Source organism: Beta vulgaris, chromosome 5 (assembly GCF_026745355.1).
Source record: "Beta vulgaris subsp. vulgaris cultivar EL10 chromosome 5, EL10.2, whole genome shotgun sequence".
NCBI classification, from domain to species: Eukaryota; Viridiplantae; Streptophyta; class Magnoliopsida; order Caryophyllales; family Amaranthaceae; genus Beta; species Beta vulgaris.
The window spans coordinates 58,928,705-58,951,044 of record NC_079206.1 but is presented as its reverse complement, the minus strand read 5'-3'; the positions used below and the strand labels follow the sequence as shown (position 1 = coordinate 58,951,044).

The 22,340-nt window shown below is 37.7% G+C and overlaps 1 protein-coding gene across 4 annotated transcripts; it reads right to left on the bottom strand.

Annotated features, from left to right (window-relative positions):
- Nucleotides 1-2,890: 2,890 nt before the first annotated feature.
- On the bottom strand, nt 2,891-17,311 carry LOC104894129 (hypothetical protein). Of its 4 annotated transcripts, none has more exons than XM_010680302.4 (16): nt 16,140-17,306; nt 14,216-15,862; nt 14,007-14,135; nt 13,734-13,925; nt 13,572-13,612; nt 13,116-13,410; nt 12,791-12,929; nt 12,417-12,626; nt 9,496-9,597; nt 6,633-6,829; nt 6,331-6,546; nt 5,886-6,194; nt 5,639-5,786; nt 5,389-5,522; nt 4,174-4,260; nt 2,891-3,780 (listed from the first exon to the last, which is right to left on the bottom strand). In XM_010680302.4, the coding sequence occupies exons 1-16, from the start codon at nt 17,130-17,132 to the stop codon at nt 3,691-3,693; spliced, it is 4,929 nt and encodes a 1,642-aa protein (XP_010678604.1). In that variant the 5' UTR covers nt 17,133-17,306; the 3' UTR covers nt 2,891-3,690. The 4 variants fall into 4 exon arrangements, with proteins under 4 accessions (XP_010678604.1, XP_010678605.1, XP_010678606.1 ...); XM_010680303.4 differs by having other exon boundaries at nt 5,919-6,194; nt 16,140-17,304; XM_010680304.4 differs by lacking the exons at nt 2,891-3,780; nt 4,174-4,260; nt 5,389-5,522 and having other exon boundaries at nt 5,644-5,786; nt 5,897-6,194; nt 16,140-17,308.
- Nucleotides 17,312-22,340: the final 5,029 nt, after the last annotated feature.

Below are 22,340 nucleotides of genomic sequence, written 5' to 3'. Positions count from 1 at the left end.
TGGGGAATCATCAGGGATAAAGTTTGGAACCCACTTCCGGATTGTTAAGTAATTATCATCTATAAGCCAAGGTCCTTGTGTAAGGGCCTGTTCTCTTCGGCATAAAACAGCTGAACTGAATTGAACTGAACTGAATTGAACTGAACTGATCTGAACTGAACTGAACTGAATTGAACTGAACTGAACTGAAATGAATAGTGATATGTGAGAGTAAAAGTATTGTCAAGAGCTGAACTGAACTGAACTGGTCTGAACTGAACTGAACTGATCTGAACTGAACTGAATTGAACTGAACTGAACTGAACTGAATTGAACTGAACTGAATTGAACTGAACTGAACTGAACTGAAAATAAGCTGGGGAGAACAGGCCCTTAGAACAAAGTTGTAGTCTGCTTCGTTTGTGAATCGAGCAATGAAATATTTATGACCTATATCAGTTAAGGCCAACTCCCCTCGAAGTTCCCATTTCTTTTTTGATTTTCTCATCAGACCCATATATCCAACATTACCCGCAAACATCTTAATGATGAGAGTATGCTTCCAAGGTTTACGTAGGAGTCGTTTTTCCTCCTTGGAAAGTAGGATGGCAGGACAACTCTTATTATTAATGAATTCCTCCGGTGCAGTATCATCATCTGAAACTTCTCCATCATCCATGTCATTTTCCTCATAGCTTGGCGTAGTGGGGATCGTGTTAGTATGCCCCGTGATCATATCCTTGAACGAGAGACCTGGACAGCCTGGGGGGTATTTTGGCTTCCATTCAAACCAATAAAGCCTGCATGCCCAGAATGAGTTGCAGGGAGCTTGCTCCCACCTAGTGTGGTAATAGGTTAATTGCTAGAAGATCCCTTATCAAAGATCAGGTGGGTAATCTTGCGCTTGGATTTTTTATTGGATCTATAGATTAGATCTTGTTCTTCATTGGAAAGCTGGTGGTCAGAATGGGGAATAGGGTTTTGGCTAGAGAGAGAAGTCATTTTTTACACAATCTTTTACATAATTGTTTTACACGAGATCTAATGTTTGATCAATGATTGCTATATATATTGTTCCTGTGAACTTTGCAATGAATCTTCAATGACTGTCAATAACTACTAGAATTAAACTAAACTCTTAATTTATGATAAGAAATATCAACCGTAAAATTCGAGTTTATTTAGGATTGTTTTCAGTCTTCAGACTCCAAACCCACAATATCTCTAGTCCCTCAAACTAGAATTCTTAATGAACGATTATGATGGACACGTCTCTGAAAATTAATTTGAGAGCAACCCAGTGAGTATGTTCAAGAAAAAATGTATTGGCTTTTTCTTTTTTGGAAAAAGAATCTCAATCTTTGCATATCAATCTAATGATGGTCATTTGGTCATAACTAGGGGTGATAATGAGCCTGACAAGCTCGCGAGCAGCTCGGCTCGGTCAAATCTCGGCTCGAGCTCGGGCTCGGCTCCAGACTTAAACGAGCCGAGCCGAGCTAATCGTGAGCAGCTCGTTTATTATTTTATATTAAAAAAATATTTATATTAAAAAAATTTAATACTAATTTATATTTTAATTTAGATTACAAATTATATATTTTAATTTGTGATCCAACTTCACCTCTACTCCACTAGGCAACTAAAATCCCACATTGGTTAAGAAAACAAGGATCAACCTTATTTTCTTTATAAATAGCTATTATTCCTTACTTCAACTTAAAGTTTAATTTTGTATCTCTTTGGTTGGAAAACAAAAACTATACTTTATTTTCTTTATAGAGGGAATGAAGTATAATTTTAAATAGTTGATTATTTAATACTTAAAATATTTTGATAATTTTTTCTTTAGCAAAACACGGAGTCCCACATTGAAATTTTAACAATGATAGGAGGGATTCCAAGTTATAAAAGCATATGTAAACAAAACAAGGGTATAATGAGTTTTTTTTTCTTAACAAAACATGGAATCCTACATTGATATCCAAGTTATATAAGCATATGTAGAATGAGTTTGTTTATCTTAAACAAAAACAAAACATAGAGTTCCACATTGAAATGGGGATAGTGAGTTTGTTTTTCTTTAACAAACCATGAAGTCCCACATTGAAATCTTAGCAATGCTAAGAGAGAAAATCAAGTTATAAAAGCATATGATGGGTGAGTGAACAAGCTCACCTACTTCGAGCCAAGCCGAACTCATTAGTCGAGTCTAAACGAGCTCGCGAGTCGAGCTCGAGCCCCAAATTTCCATCACGAGCCGAGCTCGAGCTCGGCTCTCCCAAGCTCAACGAGCTCAAGAGCTGAGCCGCGCCGGGGAAATTTTAAACGAGCTCGGGCCGAGCCCAGTGCTATTCGGGCTCGACTCGGACAAATGACAATGTCCTTTAGTTTGAATATTGTGTGTTGTTGAAAATTAACAATTTGGCAGATTGTAAACAATCTCTATTATATAAGGGAAGGGGAGGAAGATGGTGTCTCCGTTTAAAAATACTAAATTACCCATTTAATGAAATAAAAAAATTATAAAAGAAAACAATTTAAGAATCGTTTTTCATTTCAACTTTGCATTTTAAGTGGATATGAGACACTATTTTAAATTGACGCACCCTTAGCGTGCATATAAGGCTAGTCATTTATAATGGGGAGAAATTGTATACAACAACTTGATGAATAAAGATCATGCTATGGCAACTGAATGGAGAAGTGGCCACCAAACTAACCGAAGAGATCGAAGCAAAGATCACGCGAGATAAAACGACAGACCAAACCAATAATATTATTTCGCAAATGAGATCGGATTTTATAGTAAATAACCATTGATTCGTAAATGTTCTTTTTATCACTTTATATTAATTAGATAATAAAACTAACATATAAAATTGAATGGTCTGAATCTATATAAAGAGAATTGACGGCAAAGATTTATATTTTGTTGTGGATATCAATAATCAACACTCATACAACTTTCGTAACACGGGTGTCCATATGGTAGGGATCACCAATAATCTACTAATTTCCTTATCATCATCAAAATTGTCATATTAAACAATATTCTAGCCTGCAACAAGTTCTATGGGACACCTCGCTATCTATACAAAAACTATTCCCACATTCCTATTTTTTTCAGAGGGCAGCAGAAATTCCTTTAGTGACGCTGAAGTACTCCCAATCATATACATGTTGGAGTATAACTGTTCTAGTACTCCCAACCGCAGGCGGTAAAGCATCTTTCCTGTTGTTACCCATCAGGATGGCCGCAGCCAGTTAGGTGTTCTTCAAACTTTCCCTTGGAACCACCGTATAGAAAGTAGTGACCGGAAAGGTAAATAGACTTGTATACTATTATGAACCTTCGCCAACCATGTTTTTATTGTAGGAGACGAAGATAGCTAGTGCTCCTCTATCTGAAGACGAACACTGCAGTATTGAATATGAAACTGTGTCTCAGGCACCTTAATCTTGGTTGTTTTTGCAGTATTACTTTGTATGGCTCCAGAACAGATGCTGTGTCAGATACCTTTTCAATGAGCAAAAATTCCTCTCTAATCCTGTTTCTAGCAGAAATTAGGATTTCATCCATCGAAAATTCTCCAACTTTCTTAAAGACATCAGTTACTTTCTGAATCAAAAAACTCAGAAATATGCAGGTAAGGCATTACTTAGTCTGCTGTATTCTCACATTCCGATGCTACGACGACAACCCCATAGTTATCTGTTTGCAGCTTCATAAAACAGGACTTGAGGTTGTAAATGACCTCTTTCGCACATGGAAAGGACATCCTCCCAGGCACCAATTACCTGACAAAAAAATAGGCATCCCAATTCAAGGACAGAAAGACGCAATGGACTGTAAATAGAATAGGTTACTGGGTGAGCTGGACCAGGTTGATACTCGAAAGCGGGTTGAGTCATTAGTGGGTCACCTTGTTAATAGACAAAAGCAGGACGGGTATGCAGGTCGATAGCAGGCAGACCAATAGAGAAATAAGGAGTAAGGAAATAGGAGAGAGAAAAACGAGCACATCAAAAACTTACACCACGAGTGATTACTTTTTCACTTTTCTTCAATTACAAAAAAAAGGGCCCTGGCTAATAAATTTTCTTTCATCTTCACCCAACCCTTAAGCCCAGTGCACTACCCTCTTCATTAACCAAGATTTATTTGTAAATGAGCATGAAAATAGAGTTTACCTTCACTGTCCTGTCATCATACATTATCCATCTCTCATGGTCATGACTAAAAGCAAAGCAATAATAATGTTGACCATAGTAGCAAACCTGCAAGGCAAAGGAAAAGTTTTCAAGATAAAAAAGATCTCACTGGTGGAGATCAAGGAGATACATATACAAGGGCTAGAAGCATGGCCAATCAAGTGAATATAATTCCAGTCATATGTTACATTTGAGACAGACATGACGGAAGCCTGAAGGACATAAGCCCAAAGAGTAGCTAAGACTAAAACTGGATCCCAACAAAAAAGGCAAAGTGCTGGCTAACTGATGCATCATCCAAACCCAACCAAATCACCAACAAGACCAGCAAAAAAAATTGAAAACCACCACATAATTCTGTGCCCTTTATACCTCTTAAAACCGACATATGCCCTGCAGATGATCCCAACAATACTATAACTATATAGTCTGCCAAGATTAATCACTGGACCGTACTACAAGAGCAAATCTCCCACCTCTGTCCTCTACACTAGGAAAACACAAGATACACACATAACACAGCAATGTTAAGTTGAATCTTCAAACCCACAATTCCTAACACGTGTTTAACTTGTTCATACTATACACCCACACAAATGCTTCTACCCAATCTGGATTCATCGCCTTCCATGAATTCTTAAATACAAAACGTAGCAAGTTGGGAATCTTTGTAGGTGGCTCTTAGTGACAAAATTACAGAACCAAAATAATATCTTTATTGGAAATCAACACTCCAGAGCCAAAACAACAAAAAAGGCGCTCTACGTGAAAATTGAAGTGCTGTTCCTCATGCGAGAACTGGAGGTTAGGGTACAAAGACGGGAGAATGTTCAATGTTGGCTTGGCACGAATTCAAAGAGTTCAATGGGGAGGGAAACGGAACTAGCTGACCTAGAGCACATCCTATTGTCCTCGGGGGGTATGGTTCAAGCAGTCAATTGCAGTCTTAGAGCTTGCAACAAGAACCTGATCTCATTCTAAGGCTGAACTTTTCTAGGAGTTTCCATCTACCCTATTCAGTCTATGATTTACTCAAAGAAATGCGATCAAAAACAGAAAGGAGATTTATTGATGACTTTGAAGAGACTGAGATCCAAGTATCAGTGTTATTTTGTAAGCAAAATCATACCACATATGCTGTTAGAGTGTTAGATTACACAAGATTCGCAACAAAGACAAAAAAGATATGCATACCACAGAGACCAGACGATGTACGTTCTTCGGATCTAGACCACGGTAAAGCACACTGATATCTATCTCAGTAGCCAAGGCAGCCAAGGTTGCTGTAATGTCATCAACACTCTCACATGTCTTTTGCCAACCAAGAACTGCGAAACCAGAAAGGAAAAAATGTTTTCACAAGAGCAGTTAGCATAACTTCAAAAAGCTTCAATCATTTTCTTTTTCCCATTTACTAGGACAAAGGAGAATTTGAAAGTCACACCTGTTGTAAATATGTGAGGAGGGTTCGAAAGAATGTGATGAATATGGTTAGATTTCCCACACCCACCAGCTTCTAGGTCACAAGCTAACTGATGATTCATCTCAACATAATTCAACAGCTCGTCAAATGAAGTATCTTCACACATTACCTGAAGGAAAAGCAAATTAATAAAAGCTATTGTGAAGGACAAACAAGTCATCTAGCCCTAGGCAAAACAGAAAAAGGAATGGAGCACAAGAAAAAGAACCGGAAGTATACAACGTCGCTCTAAAAGACATGCCTTCATTGTTCTCAGGGCACTGGCATTGATATTATGGAAGAAAGAAGTGTACTTCAGATGTCTGGACTCCAAATGACAATTATAGCAATTCATTCGTTCAAATATGTCCATTCCAAAAAGAGTGTGTGCTATACAAGAAGGGCTGGAACAATCCCAAGATCCCAAGCAGTTGCTTTCTATTGACTCACTGTCAGAACCAATTGAACCTGAAGGAAATGACCGATGCAGGCATTCAAATATTACTCCCAACACTTCGGAAGCATCATTCATTTGACCCTGTTATTTGCACAAATTCCGATCAGTCTCCAGATAAACCCCCCGAAATTATTAGCTTATATGAGAACCATCACTATCGCAAAGATGGAAAAAAGAGAACAGTTATTCCAAAAATAAAACAAAGTTATCCACTTACCTCCTGAAAGAAATTACTCTCTGGGTATAGATTACTCAGAGCAATTCTCAAGGCAGTAGGGGCTACTGGTTTGCTTTTTGCATCTCCGCATGCCATGTTCAATGCCGTTAAGATATCAAATAGTGCACAAACAACACAAGGATCTCCCACATGAACATGCTCGGACGATGATCTCCTCAAAAACTCTTCCCTGAATCGTCTTAGATGCCACAGGGACTATAAATAGCCACTTGAAAAAATCAGGCAGAAGTTGCTGCAGGCAGCATGAAGTGAAAAAAATGAAAACAGACAACATTACAAACCTGGATGATCACATTTAAGAAACAATTGTATTCACCAATTTCATTCCGCAATCCTGCCCCAAAGGAAGCCATTTCATTCACATTTATGCTTATTACTTCACCAGTTTCAGTTCCCATGATATCTGCATTTTGCAAACTTTGTTGTACCATCCTGGTATTCGGAACCAAAGGCAGCTTCTGACAAGCTTGATATGTGTCTGACAGAAAGTTACAGAAAACATAAACTAATGAGGTCCTTATCTTTTTGAAGCCAAGAGAGTGAGATCAATGACCACTGTCCAAAATCAAGAAATATCGATGTGCCAAGCAGATGCAGCAAAAATACCAATCACTCAGATCAACTATTTTAATCTCTACCATTTACATCTTATAGAGTGAACTCCACGCATAGTATAAGTTTTCCTTGCAACATCACAAAATGCTCCTTGGTGTTGCCAGTCAACAAACCACTTTAATCTTCACTGTCATATCAGATTGGTGGATTCTCTGAACAACCCCCATCTTTGTTTAGGAAATGGAGTTAATGCAGAGTCTTTCATATTTGTTTATATTTTTCTATGTTTCAATGAAAATCTTTTACCTATGTTCCAATGAAAATCTTTTAACGTATATCATTCAATATTCAGATACCCCCTTTCCAAAACATTAGTCGCCTCTCTACAATATCAGTGCAACATTCAATAACATTTGCTGATATGAATAAAACAGTATAATAGTATTACTATGAACTATCAATAGAATACAAAATGCAACTTTTACCTAAATTTCACAGATTATATAATGCGTAATTTGATAAAACAACTTGTATGTTGGATCAAAGGGATATATATATCAACCACCCCAATCAATCTAAGGCGGCCATAGTATTTTGCTTAATAAAGCTATGATACTTGACATAACCCAAAATCATATTCTAAGATTGACATGCAAGCACAACAGTCAAGCAACTTAACGAAGTCATAACGAATACCTCACCAATATTGAACTTCTCAAAAGAAAATAAACAAAAAAAAGGGAGACAATGCTATGCTACGATGGAATACAAGAGTATGTGCAATAAGAAAGAAATTAAATCTGCTATATAGCAGAAATATCTTGGCCCCAAAAATGTTCCAAGTTCAACAAAAGATAGTTGATATATTGGGATATAAGCTTCATTCAGTAACCTCGAACCTAATGTCGGATACATTTTAATCACTAGAGTTCCCCTCTGCAATGCTACCGCATCTGCATCATGCGGTTTGTGCCACTAATAATGAAGTTACAAATATTAGTATCAGTTACAGTAAGCCACATCAGTTGGATTTAAATAGTAGCCCCTTAATTTCACAACAAAACTAAGTGTCCTCATTCAAAATAGAGAATGTCCATATGTAGAAAGTCAAGTTTTGAAAAAATTCTCTCCACAGTGACTTTCTACCGCGAGAACCCTCTTCCTCAGGCACATGATATGCCCCAAAAAGCATCTCAGAAAGAGACAAACCTCTCATGATGGGAAGAGCTATACCGTGAGTTTCACAGATTTAGATCTTATGCATTGTTTAGTCAAAACACCCTCTCTTATTTTCCTAACTGGTTAGCGGAAAGGTTGCATACATCTTGACCTCCTAAGGCACACGAACAGGAGGACCCACACTAAAAGATAATTTTAATATATAATCAGTCAAACTAGAGATATATGCTGATTGCTAAGGATATAAGGAAATAAGGGGGCAACTGAAGAAGATAGCTTTGTTATCAGTACTAAATTGTCCCAAGGTAAAAAAGGAGAGTAATAGGTATCTACGAGTCCTAATAATTCTCTCTCCGTCCCTCCACCCTCCACCTCATTTTCTTTTCTTCCACCTCACTTTCCAGTAACTTTATTACATACCCTCCCCCATTCATTTGCTACTGCTCACATTGCTAGGTTTGCCCAACAATTTATCTTTCCTAATTTTTGGCATTTTGTGAATGGGTAGGTTTTAGGAAAAGAAAAAAAATAAAAGGCTCCCCTTGTGCCAACATGATTCTCACTACTTCAAATTGTTGGGCACCACCAGGAGTGGAGCCTGCGGCTTAATATGACTCAACACGGGTACCCAACCAAAAAAATCACATGATAGGATCTAAGATCTGATCCTATCATAAAAGAATCATAAATTAATTTCGCATATTATATTTCTCCTAATATGTTTTGATTGCATGTTACTTCAATCTTAGAATATTGTGTTACTATCAATATTTGGTAATGAAAAAGTCCTAATTAATCTGTGAAGACTTCTAACATAAGTTCTTCACCGTCTTCTAGCATAATTATCTCTATTTTACTCAATCTGTAAGATCCTACAATCCGATCCCAACCATTCGATCCTACCAACCCTATGATTCAAAATAGAATCTCGATCCTAATAACATTGATCTTGACACAGGAAAGTGGTATTGCGGGCACATGTAATGATGTACTCCAAAGTTAAAGAAACAACTAAATAGCTTAAGATGTGCAATGGAAACCTCTAAAACAGAGGGATGATCCCCAAGATATATAGTGGATTGAAATGCCTTCCTGGTAGACCTGTGTAACTAGCAAAAATCGAGTTAAAGTATCTGTTCGTTGAGTTTTATCACTTTTTCTTATAGTTGCCACTCTACTTTCAGTTTTACACTCATGCCGCTATTGTTTACCAAAAAGCCCACATATGCACACCAAAGGCTATTGATTTTTCAACCTAATTATTAATTGGGTTAGGTTTGGGTTGAGGGATTTCTGACCCATTTATTATCGAGCCGAACACGAACCCGACCCAACCTGATTGCCAACCCTAAGTATTACCACAAGTAATCGACACAAATAAGAAATGAGAAACAAATGTTTTTTTTTTACCTAGGCTTTGCCGTAAAGCTTTGTTGAAGTCTGCTTGATACCTTTCCTCCTCATCTTCTTCAGCTTGTAATTGTCGAAGTGTTTTTGACCCAACATCTCCAACTGGTTAACAAGCAAGGGAAAAAAATCATGTTATTTCTCAATGCAAACAGATGATAAATTAGCTAATTTTCGAAAAATGCTTCAGAAAAAAATGGGCAATGACAAGAAAGAGAATTCATGGGAGAGGGGTGACTATTGCTTTGCCACCCACCAATGACTACTCTCAATGAGATCAAATGTGAAGGCAAAAACTTTTTGATTAGGATAAAAAGTGAGGAAAGGGAACAGCACAAAATAGAACATCAACTTCTAAAAAGTTGCCTATATCATCCTGCCACCAGGGGAATCCCCCACCTAAGCATGTGATTATTTACCAAACAAATAGAGTAACTCAGCATCCTGCCGAAACAGCTGAAAATTAAAAGAAAAAAGCATCCCTAAACCTGAATTTCTAAATGTATTTACTCTAAGTAAATGAAGCAGGCACCCTGACCAGGTAATTTAGACATTAGATTTCAACCCGTAGTTTGCACAAACAACAAGAAAAGGTTGAATATCTTGAAATTACAAGAAAAATCCATAGCACAGTAACCAATTTGTCCAACAGGCATATTCCTAATTGTCGTCCATATTATGGAATGTATACATCAAAGTCAATAAAAGAGTTTGTTACTCAATATCACACATGACATCTACCACCCCCCAATCCCAAGTCCTCAACACACACACACACACACCCACCCCCCCCCCCCCCCAACCCCCCCTTCCCAGGAAAAAAAAAAGAAACACGCACGCCCACCAAGTGACATTTTTCAGTGCAAGACTACATAATTTACACAACTTATAAGAAAAGATTCTTTCAAAAACCATGTCATTCCTCAACACTCAAATAGACATACGAGTAAATAGCTGTCAGTTTTCCGCACTAGAATAATTTGTTTCCATTTCTGTATTCGTTCCACAAACAAGAATTCAAAGAATCCTATTTTCAAACTCAGAAGTTTCCAGAGATCATTAGACCAGTCTGTACTCTAAGCAAAGTGTTATTAAACTCAACATGGAAGTATAAAAGAAAAATCCATATAAGCAGAAAATCTCAGATTACAACATATAATTATCACAACACATAATGAGAATAAAATTTACAGCAGTGACCAACATCAACCTACTATCTCCATTCTACATTACGAACCAAGTTTACTAACTTTTCTTGTTATATATTTCCTTTGTTTCTTTTTACTTGCAACAGTTTGACTTTCACACTTGCAAATACATAACTTCAACCATTAATTACTGATAATCAAAAACTACATAAAGTAGATATGCGAAAAATATAATTGAGACAAATGACAAATCTAACAAGATCCACAAAATTCAAGCACTCTTCTTTGACCAACTTTTGTGATTTAAACGCAAGGAAAAATAGTCATGTGAGGTCTTGTTAGATTCATCTTGATATGTACTTTCAAAATATCAGCTATTAACTATTTACAATTTTAACTAATAGAGATCTAGAGATATTGATGGTCAAAGTTATGCAGGCAAGCGTGAAACCCCATATGATGCAATAGAGAAAGAAAACAGAGGAAGTTTAGCCTGAAATATGACATTGCCATTAGACATTTAGACACCGGTTGGTGCAATATTCTCAATCGATTTTAACATCAGTCAGAAAGAAAAAAAAACTTCATAATCTTCGTATGTAACAATAAAATCACTTGAGAAAGTGACATCGAGCAAGTAGTGAAATGTTTAGAGACCAATGGTCCAAGCAGACATATTAGCTTCATTGGACATTTCATAACTATATTAAATTTAATAGGGAAATATCCATACCAGCCAAGCATGTTTTAGTAACACTAAAAGACTGCCACGGCCGATTAACAAAGGAACTAGTAGTGGAATGACAGGTATGATAAACATTGATACAGATCTTATATGGTACTCAAATCACAGAGTCATGATTGCTCCAACAAACAAATTGCCAGAGAAAAAGAATTCTTGGTTTTTTTTCTTTTCCTTTTTTTTAGAAGGGGGGGGGGGGGGGGGAGATCTATGTCGGAAGCTATACCCCTAAACTTTCTGCATTACACCCTGAAAGGCAATCATAAGTGCAGCCAACTCCAGAGAGCCTACGACACAAAAGGAGTTAATAAAATTGTAAATTTAATTTATTTGTTTTATATAAAGGTGGGAGTAAAATAGAAGTAGCAATGATGCTAATAGTATTATATTTAAAAGTCAAAAAAGATAATAATATAATGTCTAGCTGTGTGAGATAGAAGAGATAAAAAAGATTATCTTTCCATGAAGTTGCTACCTAGAGAGTGTGAAGTATTCCCTTATGTTCTGCCACATTCATATTCTATATATTTTCTTTCAAGATTTCGACGAGATGGTAGAATTTACTATTTACAATATGAAGTCTGCATGAAACTCCACTACTATTCACTGAGAGCATTAACTCCATCACGATGACCTGGAAACAAAAAAGGGAGATAGGAGGCTTCTAATTGCTACACTATCATCATAATAAATTTATGATACCAAAAAAAAAAAAAAAGGACTAACATGAGTTGCCTCACTGAAGCAAAAGCGACCCAGAAAGGCACAAGAATTATTTCATTCCATCTGACGTACTTCTATATGTGTGACATGACTAACATCACCCCCAGGGTTGCTCATTTGAATTCTGAAGGGAGAGAAATCAATAAGAATTCAAACCATCAAAAGACAGTCTCAAGTTGATGAAGCACTTGGTATATAAGGAGTTATATAAACCAATGGTGGTATCATTTGCATTTGTAATAAACATGCAGGAGGACCATAAAAGAATGATGAATTATACATACTAGTCAAGAGCAGACCTACAAACTTACCACTGCAACTGAGACCATCATCCTGACTCCTGACTTGGTCTTTTTGCATCATCTCAGCAGCTGATTTCTCAATTTTAACACCTTCCTTTCCACAAGAAACAACTTGATACCTTCCTTCTGATAGTTTTGCGGAACTCCTGCGCCTCCCTTTCCTTCCACTTCGTCGCTCAGAAGGCAAAACTCCACTTGGAATCTCTCCATCCAACGAGCCTGTCAAATGGGAGAGATACATCTCATTTGTTCAGATCGAAAAGGCATTTTCTACATGAATTCTCTCTCTTACTCATTCCTATAGTCCAAGCAGACATGCCTCCATCAAAGCAAAACTATCTACAATTCTACATATTTAAAGTAGCAAGATCTAAAATGTTTACCTTGTTTAAGATAATTGCTAACACTTCTATCACACTCATCATTAGCAGTACCAGCACAATCACTGCCATCCCTCAGGTTTTGATCCAGAACATCTATATTTTCAGCGATAACGTTTTTTAATACAGGTAGCTCCTGCATCTACAATATAAGTTCACAGGAGTATTAGTGCCACTAAGATTTCGTATGATACTAGGGCACATCAGATCTGAATGCATTTCTCATCACCAACAGTCAAGGGAAAGAAAACTGAAACTACCACTTGGCCAGTTTGTTCTGAAATACATGACTGGAAAAGACATCCACCAGAAAAAGAAAGGATCATACTTGCTCATAGTTTAAAGCTACTGAGAAGCCCGGCCCTGAAGGAACATCACCCAAGTACTCAACATCTTGAGAAGCTGCAACAGCATTTCTTCTACGCTGCTCAGCAAGAAGCTTCTGCTTTGCCTCATTTTCCAGTCGTCTCTGGTATTCCAAAGTTTCTTCAAGCTTTCTCTCCTCTGCCTCTAGCTCAATCTTTCTTCGAGATACCTCCTCAAGTTCTTTTATCTTCTCATCACTTTCTGAAGCCAGCAGATCAGTATCCACATGATCACCACCAGATGTAACTGCAAGTGAACTGCAGCAGAAACTATACACATTATAGTAACTGAAAAATCAATAATGCTACATTTAAGTTTTTTTTACACGAAAGAGAACAATTATGGATACAAGGCAAGAAAGTCCTTTAGCAGCTGAACGAATTAGTGCATATAAAGATGACAATAGGCATAGACATACAATTGTTCAGAAGGCTCAAGCTGCTCAGTAAAGCTGCCGACCTGCCGAAACAAAAGAGTATCAGAAAAGTACAAAAGTCCAACTACACTATCTATATTAGAACATAAAAAATACAATAAAAAGCTATCAAGCTTATAGAGCATGTGGAGCTTAGAAACACACCTTAGTATCTTTGTTTCTCCTAGAATCTTTATTCTTTTTCTTGTCTTTCGTCTTATCTTGAATTTGTTTTAAGTTATAATATCCCTTCCCAGTGTCTTTCTTCGAATCAAGAGCCAGTTCCGCCAAGAATGCTTCTCTTGCTGCATCGGATTTCTGTGTGGCATCTTTTTCTGCGAGATCTTCTAAGTGTGCCTACAGAAAATTTACAAGACTTCACACATTGAAAGTGAAAAATAAGCATATGAAACAGAATGAAACAAGGTCTGCACAAACCCGCATGAATGACTTCACAAGGGGCAACAATATAGAACGATAATCAAGTGCAGAAACAGGTTCAAGTTTCAGCTCCAGTTGCTGCATGCTAGCCACATTTCGCATTATTCTTGCATCAATTTTGCACAGCTGCATGGCTAAAATGTAAGATAACAGATCCCAAAAATATATCCAGATTTCTAACGGGAATCTAAAGCATAAACACTAACCTCCGTAGACATATGTTCCTTTTGTCTCTGAATCGCAATCTCAATGCAGGTATCCACCTGATGAAGATAGTCATTTGATCTCCAATCATCTTCACCAGCTTCCAAGTCACATAGATGAGAATTTACGCCACCATAGGTGTCCTCATATCCAAACTGATTTACACCGAGACTTTCTGCTTCCTTCAAGACATTCGTGATGGCTTCCAGCTCCACCCTATTGCTGACAAATGGAGCATCGTTTTCACCTTCAACAAGCTGATCTCTGTGCTTCCTGATAATTGTATCATAGCTACGGTGAGAAAATTCAGTGATGTGTTCCCTCTTCTTACTTTCTTCCAAGCAAAGCTCCTCCAGTCCCTGCAAAGCTTCTTCATACCCCAAATGCTCATATTTCCTGTCGCATAAGCTCTGGAGATGGCCAAACTCCTTCTCAAGCATCTGCAGCAATTCCACACCCTGCTGTGATCTTTCCTCTTTAAGTCTGCCCCATGTTGATATCTGTTCCGCACAAGATGAGCCAGCATATATCCAGGACAAGAAAGAACCAGAACCAGAACCAGAACCAGATTGAGCACCCTTCTCACAGACATCAATGGAATATCCAGAACCCGTATCAATCCTCAAACCATCAGAATTCAATAAGCTCTCATCCAGTAAGAGGGACGATGCATCTTCATTAAGCATGATTCTTTCTTCATGGTCACAAACTTGGGGGCAGTTACTGGATTCATCTGGAGTGACTTTCTCAGGATATCTACTCACACCACAAGCATGGGATATCTCCTGCAGAAATTTAATTATCTTCTTAAGCTGGGTAGCTCCCAAAAAGCAAATGCATAGAGGCGTTGCATCTACACCAGAGCTGAGAATCTGTGAACCAGGAAACATGCCCTGTAACTCCTCCATGGTATAGTGTATCACCTTCTGGAGATGAGTCGTTGCAAAACATTTATGCCTAACCAGAATTTGAAATAAGGAGCTAATCTTCTCAAGCAATTTCACTCGCTCAATATCATCAGATAAAGGCCAGCTGTTTGGAGAACTGTACACCTTCGAACCTTCTTTTCTATCACAAGTTATACACTCGGTGTTTAAATCCCTGCAGTCCCCTTTACTCTCCCATATATCGCCGTTGCAACCATCAGCCGAGGTCCTCTTCTCCGGGAATGGTTCCCACACTTCCTCAGAGCAGAAACTATCACTCCAGCAGTCTTTTGTTTGCTCCTTATCATTCTCCCTCCCAGAAAACTCAGATTCCTCAGATTTTGACTGATCTTCAAGCATCCTCACAGAGGCAGTCAAATCCAAGGGTTTCCAAGAACAACTAAGAAGCATTTCCGCCCACTCGTTATCAATATTCTGTGGCAAAGCAGACTGCACTTTTGGCAATAAATTTCCCATATGCTTTTGAACCACATGCTGCACATGAGCATCAGCCTGCGGAAACTTCTGCTCACAACGACAACACACCCAAAACTTCCATGTCTTGTTTACTTTTCCAAATTGTATAGCCTCTGACAAAAGCTCACAGGCTTGCCTCCCATCTTTATTAGACGAGCCCTTAAAATGCTCCCTAAGATCACTAACGCTAACACTCAACAAACCTCTCCTCATTTCAGAGCTCATTGAGTCCCAAAATGTCCTCACCTGCAACGAAAGCGTTATCGGAATTTTAATCTCATAAGCAAAATTAAACACATATGCATCCTTCGCCATAATGTCAGAAGAAATCATAACAAACCATCGCACATACAGCATTACTAGGCCATTTTACAACATAATTGCAACTGGAAAGCCACTTTACCAATGAAATACTGAATATTTCATATATAATTCTGGATATGTATGAAAATGGTCGAACTACTTTAAATATTTCGTGTCTGAGGGATTATATAAATGACAAACAGAGCTCGCAAAAGTTTACCTGATCTTTCCGCTCGCAAAAGCTTGAATTCCTTTTATAATTCCCATGTTTTCTCCTCTCACCAACCTTACTACCACCACTTCCAGAAACCAAACTACTAGATTGCGATTGCGCACCAACATTCGTCTTCCCCTCCTCCGCGTTCCGCGCCTGCTCAGACTGCTGCTGCATCAACCTAGCAGCAGTAACCCTAGTTTCAATTTCTTTCCTCCTCTCCTCAAGTGTCTTAGTAGCCTTCTTAATCTCATTCGGCCTCCGAACATTCGAATTAGTCGTCGAAAAGTACTTGGACTCTGAGGTATCCTCCGACAACTTCTTAAGCGGGATCAACCTAAACTTCTCCTCTCCAGTAGGTCCTCCCAAATTCTTCATCCAAGTCGAAATCGAAGCGATATTCGACTTCTGGATCAGTCCTCGAAGCTCCCCCTGCACCTGCGTAATCCTTCCTTCAGCTGTAGCGAGTGCCGGCGAATTCTCCTCCTGCTGCTGCTGATTACTTACATTTTCCTTCAAAGGATCATTAGGATTCTCAATCGCCAACGCTCTTTCACACTCCGACACCACCTCCTCGTAATCTTTCCCATCATTCGCAGTCTCAAACAACAAATTCGCATAAAAATGAGCAAACTCAACCGAATTCGGTGACATCGACACTGCCTTCCTCGCCGATTCAATCGCGTTCCTATAATGACGCTGCTTCGCATTCGGATCATCAATTATACCGGCAATTTTGACATAAATTGTACCAAAAACTCGCTGAAAAAGCGCCGACTTCTCATACTTCTGACTCGAATCCTTCATCAAACGCACCGCTTTGTTGTAATTACCTTTTCGCAGAGCATTTAACGCCTTTTCACACTCCTGCTTAATAACCGACGACTCAACTAGCTCGTTCGATTGCGGCGGCGAAATCGGCGGAAGTAGCGAAGGTGCTGCCGAGGATTTCTTCTCAGACGATGCGGTGGTGGTGGCGCGCTTCTTGTGGCGCCCCATTTTAAGAGTGTGTGTAGAGCTCAGTTGAGTAGATGCATATGAAAAATGGGAGGAGAGAGAAAATGAAGCAGAGATTTCGCCGGTGATGTGATTGTGTAAGGTGGTAGAAAGTTGGAGAGAGAAAGTGAGGAGAATGAGGGGGAAATGAGGGGATTGTGGAGTTTTTATATGTAAGAATTTTTTTTATTTTGTGTGAATAATTGTTTGTCAATTTTATTACCAGATATACAATCTCACCTACCAAAAAAAATGCCACAGAGTGAGAAGATCGAGTGGTCTTATTGGTGGTCAATTGAGGATATTATTTCTTTCGCAAATTATTTATGTGCTTTTGTGGAGATTTTGAACTATCTATTCATTGAACTACCATTTTTTGTTGTTTAGAAAGGCCATAAAAGAAAAAAAAATTAATCTAATTGTTGTGAATAATGTTGTCTCATTGTTTGAGAGGTTGAAGCGGAAAGTGTCGAAAACTAAACAAAGGAGAAGTATTTCATAAACAATAATTTATTGACAAAATATTTCATGAATTGTCAGCATCTGTATCCAGCAACACTCAAATAACGGTCGCCATAAGAACTTGATATGAAAGAAAGGGAAGAGAACAAGATAAAAATTGTTGGCATGGTTGTGGATTTAATTAGGAAGAATAAATAGGAAAAGAAACATTATCAACGTCAGTTGAAGAATTTTAAGAGTCATAGTTATGAAGATTGGAAGAGGAGAAGTTGAGAACTAAGGGGGCGTTTGGTTGGGGGGTGTTAAGAAAGGGTAAGGGAAAGACCATTAATGAAATCCTTTTTTGTTGTTTGTTTTACCACTTTAATGAAACCCTTTACCTATTTTTCCTATTAGGTTACCCCCAAAGTCCTCTAAGTTGATTACCCCACCCCCCCAAGGGTTTTGAAAACCCTTACCCCAACTCATTACCCTCCTCTATCTCTCTCCTCTTGTGTACTGCTCAACTTACTTCAACAATTTTTCCCCTGTGACCACCGGCCGACCTGTGACCACCGCGCCGACTCGTGACCACCGACCGACCTGTGACCACCGCGCCGACCCCGACGACCCGGCGACCAACTTGTTTCATTTTTCTCCGGCGAGTTCTGTATTTTCTCCGGCGACCAATGCATGATTTCTACTCAAAATTTTGATTTTTATTTTTTCCGGCGAATGTAGTATAAAAAAATGCAGTAGTTATTCTATAAACAAGTGCAGTAGATGAAGATTACATATAAAGATGAAATTTTTTTTCCCCTGTGACCACCGTATAAACAGATGCAGTAGATAATGAAAATTTTGATTTCTATTTGTTTTTTTGTGTGACTGTTCTGTAGTGTATAGACATGTATAGTAGTATTAGTACTGGTAAGAGTAGTAGTAGTACTTAGCATCAACAGACGACGAAGAAGATCGAGGAGAGAGAAAGAAAGGGTGCTGTTAAGGGCCGTTTGGTTGTTTGGAGAAATCATCGGCAAAAATGACCATCGTTAAGGAGGTTATCAAGGAGAGTGGCAAACGGTCCTTAGAAATGGTGTTTTGAACTTTTCGTGAAATGAAGTGGCAATGTAAATAAATTTGACCATAAGCAAATTTCAAAATGGTACTGTTAAAATAGTATTTTGAACTTTATATTGTAAAACAGGTTGAATGAGTACAATCATAGGTCAAAAGAACTATAATCTAATAAACTGTTGATTCCCTTTCTTAAAAAACCAAACAGTCACAAAGGGAATCAGGGAGTATACTATTCCCTTTCAGGGTTGGAACCAAACAGACAGACAAAATTAGGGTCATTCCTTTCCTTTCTCCTTGTAACCCTTTCTGGATTCCTTTCCCTTACCCCTGCGCGAACCAAACGCCCCATAAATGAAGTGAGAGAAAGAGGTTAAAGATGGAAAGTTTGAGTAGAAGAACTGCACTACCCTCAAAATTTTTTTAAAAGGGGCCCTGAGCTCTCGCTCAAGATGCTCCCCTTAATAGACGACTCTGGTTGTGAATTAGGCATTACTCATTGAAAGGAATTCTTTGGTATACTTTTTATCCTACATTAATTTGCGGAAGACGTAAGGAATTGAATCAATGATTTTTCAAATTCTTCCTTAATTTAAAATATACTCTAGAACTAAAAACAAAATTACATAATATTATTATCAACTACTTTTTGTGATAGTTCAAGATACCTTTCATGAGGAAATATGAGATACAAAAAGGAAACATTTAAGGTAACACCTATACTTTTTTTTTTGTCAGAAGATTGAGTTGTTCAACAAGTCAACTTCATATCTTGACTCACTAACCTTCCCACCCACTATCTTTCACTTCTCGTTACCACGCTCTGGTTTTTATTTTCTCCCCGATTTCCCTTTAGCTACATCAAACAACCTTAAAATAAACATGTGTTTTTCTAGACAATCGTTAACAATCTATGATAACTTTTCTTATAAGAAGAACAAGGATACGTCAAGCAAGCCAACATAACTCTTCAACAATAAAATAAAATTCAACTCCTGGTGGCAACCAAGTTACAATAAAAATAGAATATAAATACCTCATTATAATTGTAAATGCAACTATAAAATTAAGAATGTGAATTTACAACATATTTGCATGAGACATACTATATCATTATTCATAACCCTTCCCCCCCCCCCCCCCCCCCCAAGTTAGGCTTGGATTGGAAGAAACAATTCTAAGGAAAGATCTAACAAAAGTTGTAATGAGAATGCCTTCTTCAACTTTATATCTAACTGTGACAATCCAGTGAATACATTTTATGCATTTTAAAAAGATAAAGTTATTAGCAATGTAGTGCATAGTCTTCAAATCTTCACAAAAGGAATAGGTTTAGAGTTATTTGTTACTATATTTTACGGGATTACATCAAGCCAGGAGTTCATTACATGTCCAAAGTTTCGATAGTTTTTGTTTTTTGTTTTTACTAAAATGTTAGAAAGAGTCTTATCCTCTTCAGTTTTCCAAAAGTAAGGAAAGTGTAATGACATATGATCTCCCGTATAAGGTATATAGATGACTAGTTCATATCAGAATAGTAAAAGTGTAAAGGATGCCTTGACCTGTTTGTAGAATTGCTTTTAATGTTTTTCGTTGTTGATGAACAATAAATATTAGTTCCCTTAGACATGTACATATCTAACTTAGTCATCATCTACACCAATTTCAATATATTGTCTTTTAAAGCGATTGTGTGACTACTAAGTCTTATTCTTTTTTTTCTTTTTCTTTTTTTTTTTGATAAAACGTACAAAACTATAAATTAAAAGCAATACTACCATTTATACGACTCCAAGTAGCTATGTTTTTTTTGATCCATATGAGCCACGAAGGCAGTACAAAGTACAAATAAGGGGAGAGGGGATTCGAACCTGTGACCTATCGTTCACAGCACCTCAATCTTAACCACTAGGCCAAGAGATCCTTGGTTACTCCAACTAGCTATGTCGTGGTTGTCCTTGCTTTGATCTCTTGAGACTTTAAGGACCTGGCACCATTGTAGGGTAGCTGCCATCTTTTTCATTTCACTTATCTCCATTGAATTCAGATATCCAGCCTGCATCTGGATCGTAGTGAATGAACCAATAAAGCCGAGTCCGTTTTGATCTGTAGTTGTATGTATCCTTTTGTTGTAGCCCACGTAATATCACGATGAAGGGTCTTAGCTTCTGTTTGGAGAGCTAAATTGACAGTGTTCCTAATTCTTTCAACAATTATATATGTGTTCAATCCTGTCTCCTTGACTTGCATAGCCTCCCTGCTGTGTTAGGTGGTGATGACCCATCTGCTAAAAGTGTAATTTGAGGGTTCCCCATGCATTTGTTTTCCTATGTTGGCTACCAGAAATCATAAGGGGAAGGTTGAGCCTGGAATATTTATCTGACTGTGCGGAGGAGTATCATCAAAATTTGATGGTGCTTGAGTGCATTGTTGATGAGAGTAGAAATAGCCTCAATTGTAGGAGGTTGATTGCCAAAGACTGCATTGTTCCGAACGCACCAGATGCCCCCACAGTGTTGCACAAAAGCCAGGGAGTCGATTTCCTTCATGTCCATCCTCCTTGCGAAATTTTGTAACTCGGGCTATCAGCCATATCATTGTTGAATAGGCACAGTTGGTCATGGATTGATACATTGTGCCAGAGAACTTGTAGATCAAACTTCCAGAGTTCTTGGGCAGACTCTGAGGTGATGATGCAAATCTTCATTAGAATTGGCACAAAGCGGGTAAAGGTCATCCTTTCCCATACCTGGATGAAAAAGGTTTGCATTCACTAATAGGTTGTTATGTCAAATTTTCTAGACAAAAAGCTTCCATTTTGGCATGATATTCGAACTCCACAGATAGCAGAAGAAAAGAACTTTTTGTGAAGTTTTCATGCTGTTGATTTATTGTTGTCGAAGTAAAACATAATATGTTACTTTAGTAGAAAAGGCACCAAATCTAGTGTGGGCCAGTAAAGATCATTTGCGTAAGATCCTGCTGTTGAGAGTTCTACTCTAAGTATGCTCCGTACACTTGAAATATCCTTTTCTAATAAAACTAATTTTGTTTTAATTGAATGATTGATTCTATCAAACCTTCATGTTGTGAATCTTGTTTAGTACTTTTCGAGTTTTAATTTTAAATCTAACATTTTGTTTTATTCAGCACACTCACCAAAAACGCAAATGTCGTATCTAAAAAAAAAAAAGACGTATCTTGAAATTCTACTATTTAGAAACACATTGTTTAAATAAGCCTCATAACACTCGGAACAAGTATTTAATGCAGGCATATTAGTAACCGTACATGAGCTTGATTTCATTACTCTTTTTGGAACATGATAGAAATAATCCCGAAATTTTGATGGTGTTACTCTTTTGCTCGAGTATGTGACTCGCTCTGGAGGATTCTTCCCAAATGTCTTTTGTATGAAGATGGAGATTTTCCACAATTTTCTCTATAGTAAAATTTTACCCATAGAAAAGAGACAATAGACTGGTAGTAATCCTAGTAATAATACCTAGTAGTATATAATAATGACATTCATATAATACTAGTATAGAATTAAATAAATTTCCTACAAACCTAAATAAGAGGACAATGACAGTACTCATGAGTCATGACTGACTTTGAAGATGTAAATTTTTCTTTAACCAACATTGACGTGGTGTAGCTGGTGTTACGTAATAGCAAAATAAACTAATCATA

What these genes read in the sequence shown, in the direction of transcription:
- LOC104894129 (XM_010680302.4), bottom strand. Translation starts at nt 17,132, where the DNA reads ATGGGGCGCCACAAGAAGCGCGCCACCACCACCGCATCGTCTGAGAAG. An exon ending in TTTGCGAGCGGAAAGATCAG is followed by an intron (nt 15,863 to 16,139) that starts GTAAACTTTTGC and finishes CTTTCGTTGCAG; the next exon opens with GTGAGGACATTTTGGGACTC. An exon ending in TTGTGAAGTCATTCATGCGG is followed by an intron (nt 13,926 to 14,006) that starts GTTTGTGCAGAC and finishes AATTTTCTGTAG; the next exon opens with GCACACTTAGAAGATCTCGC.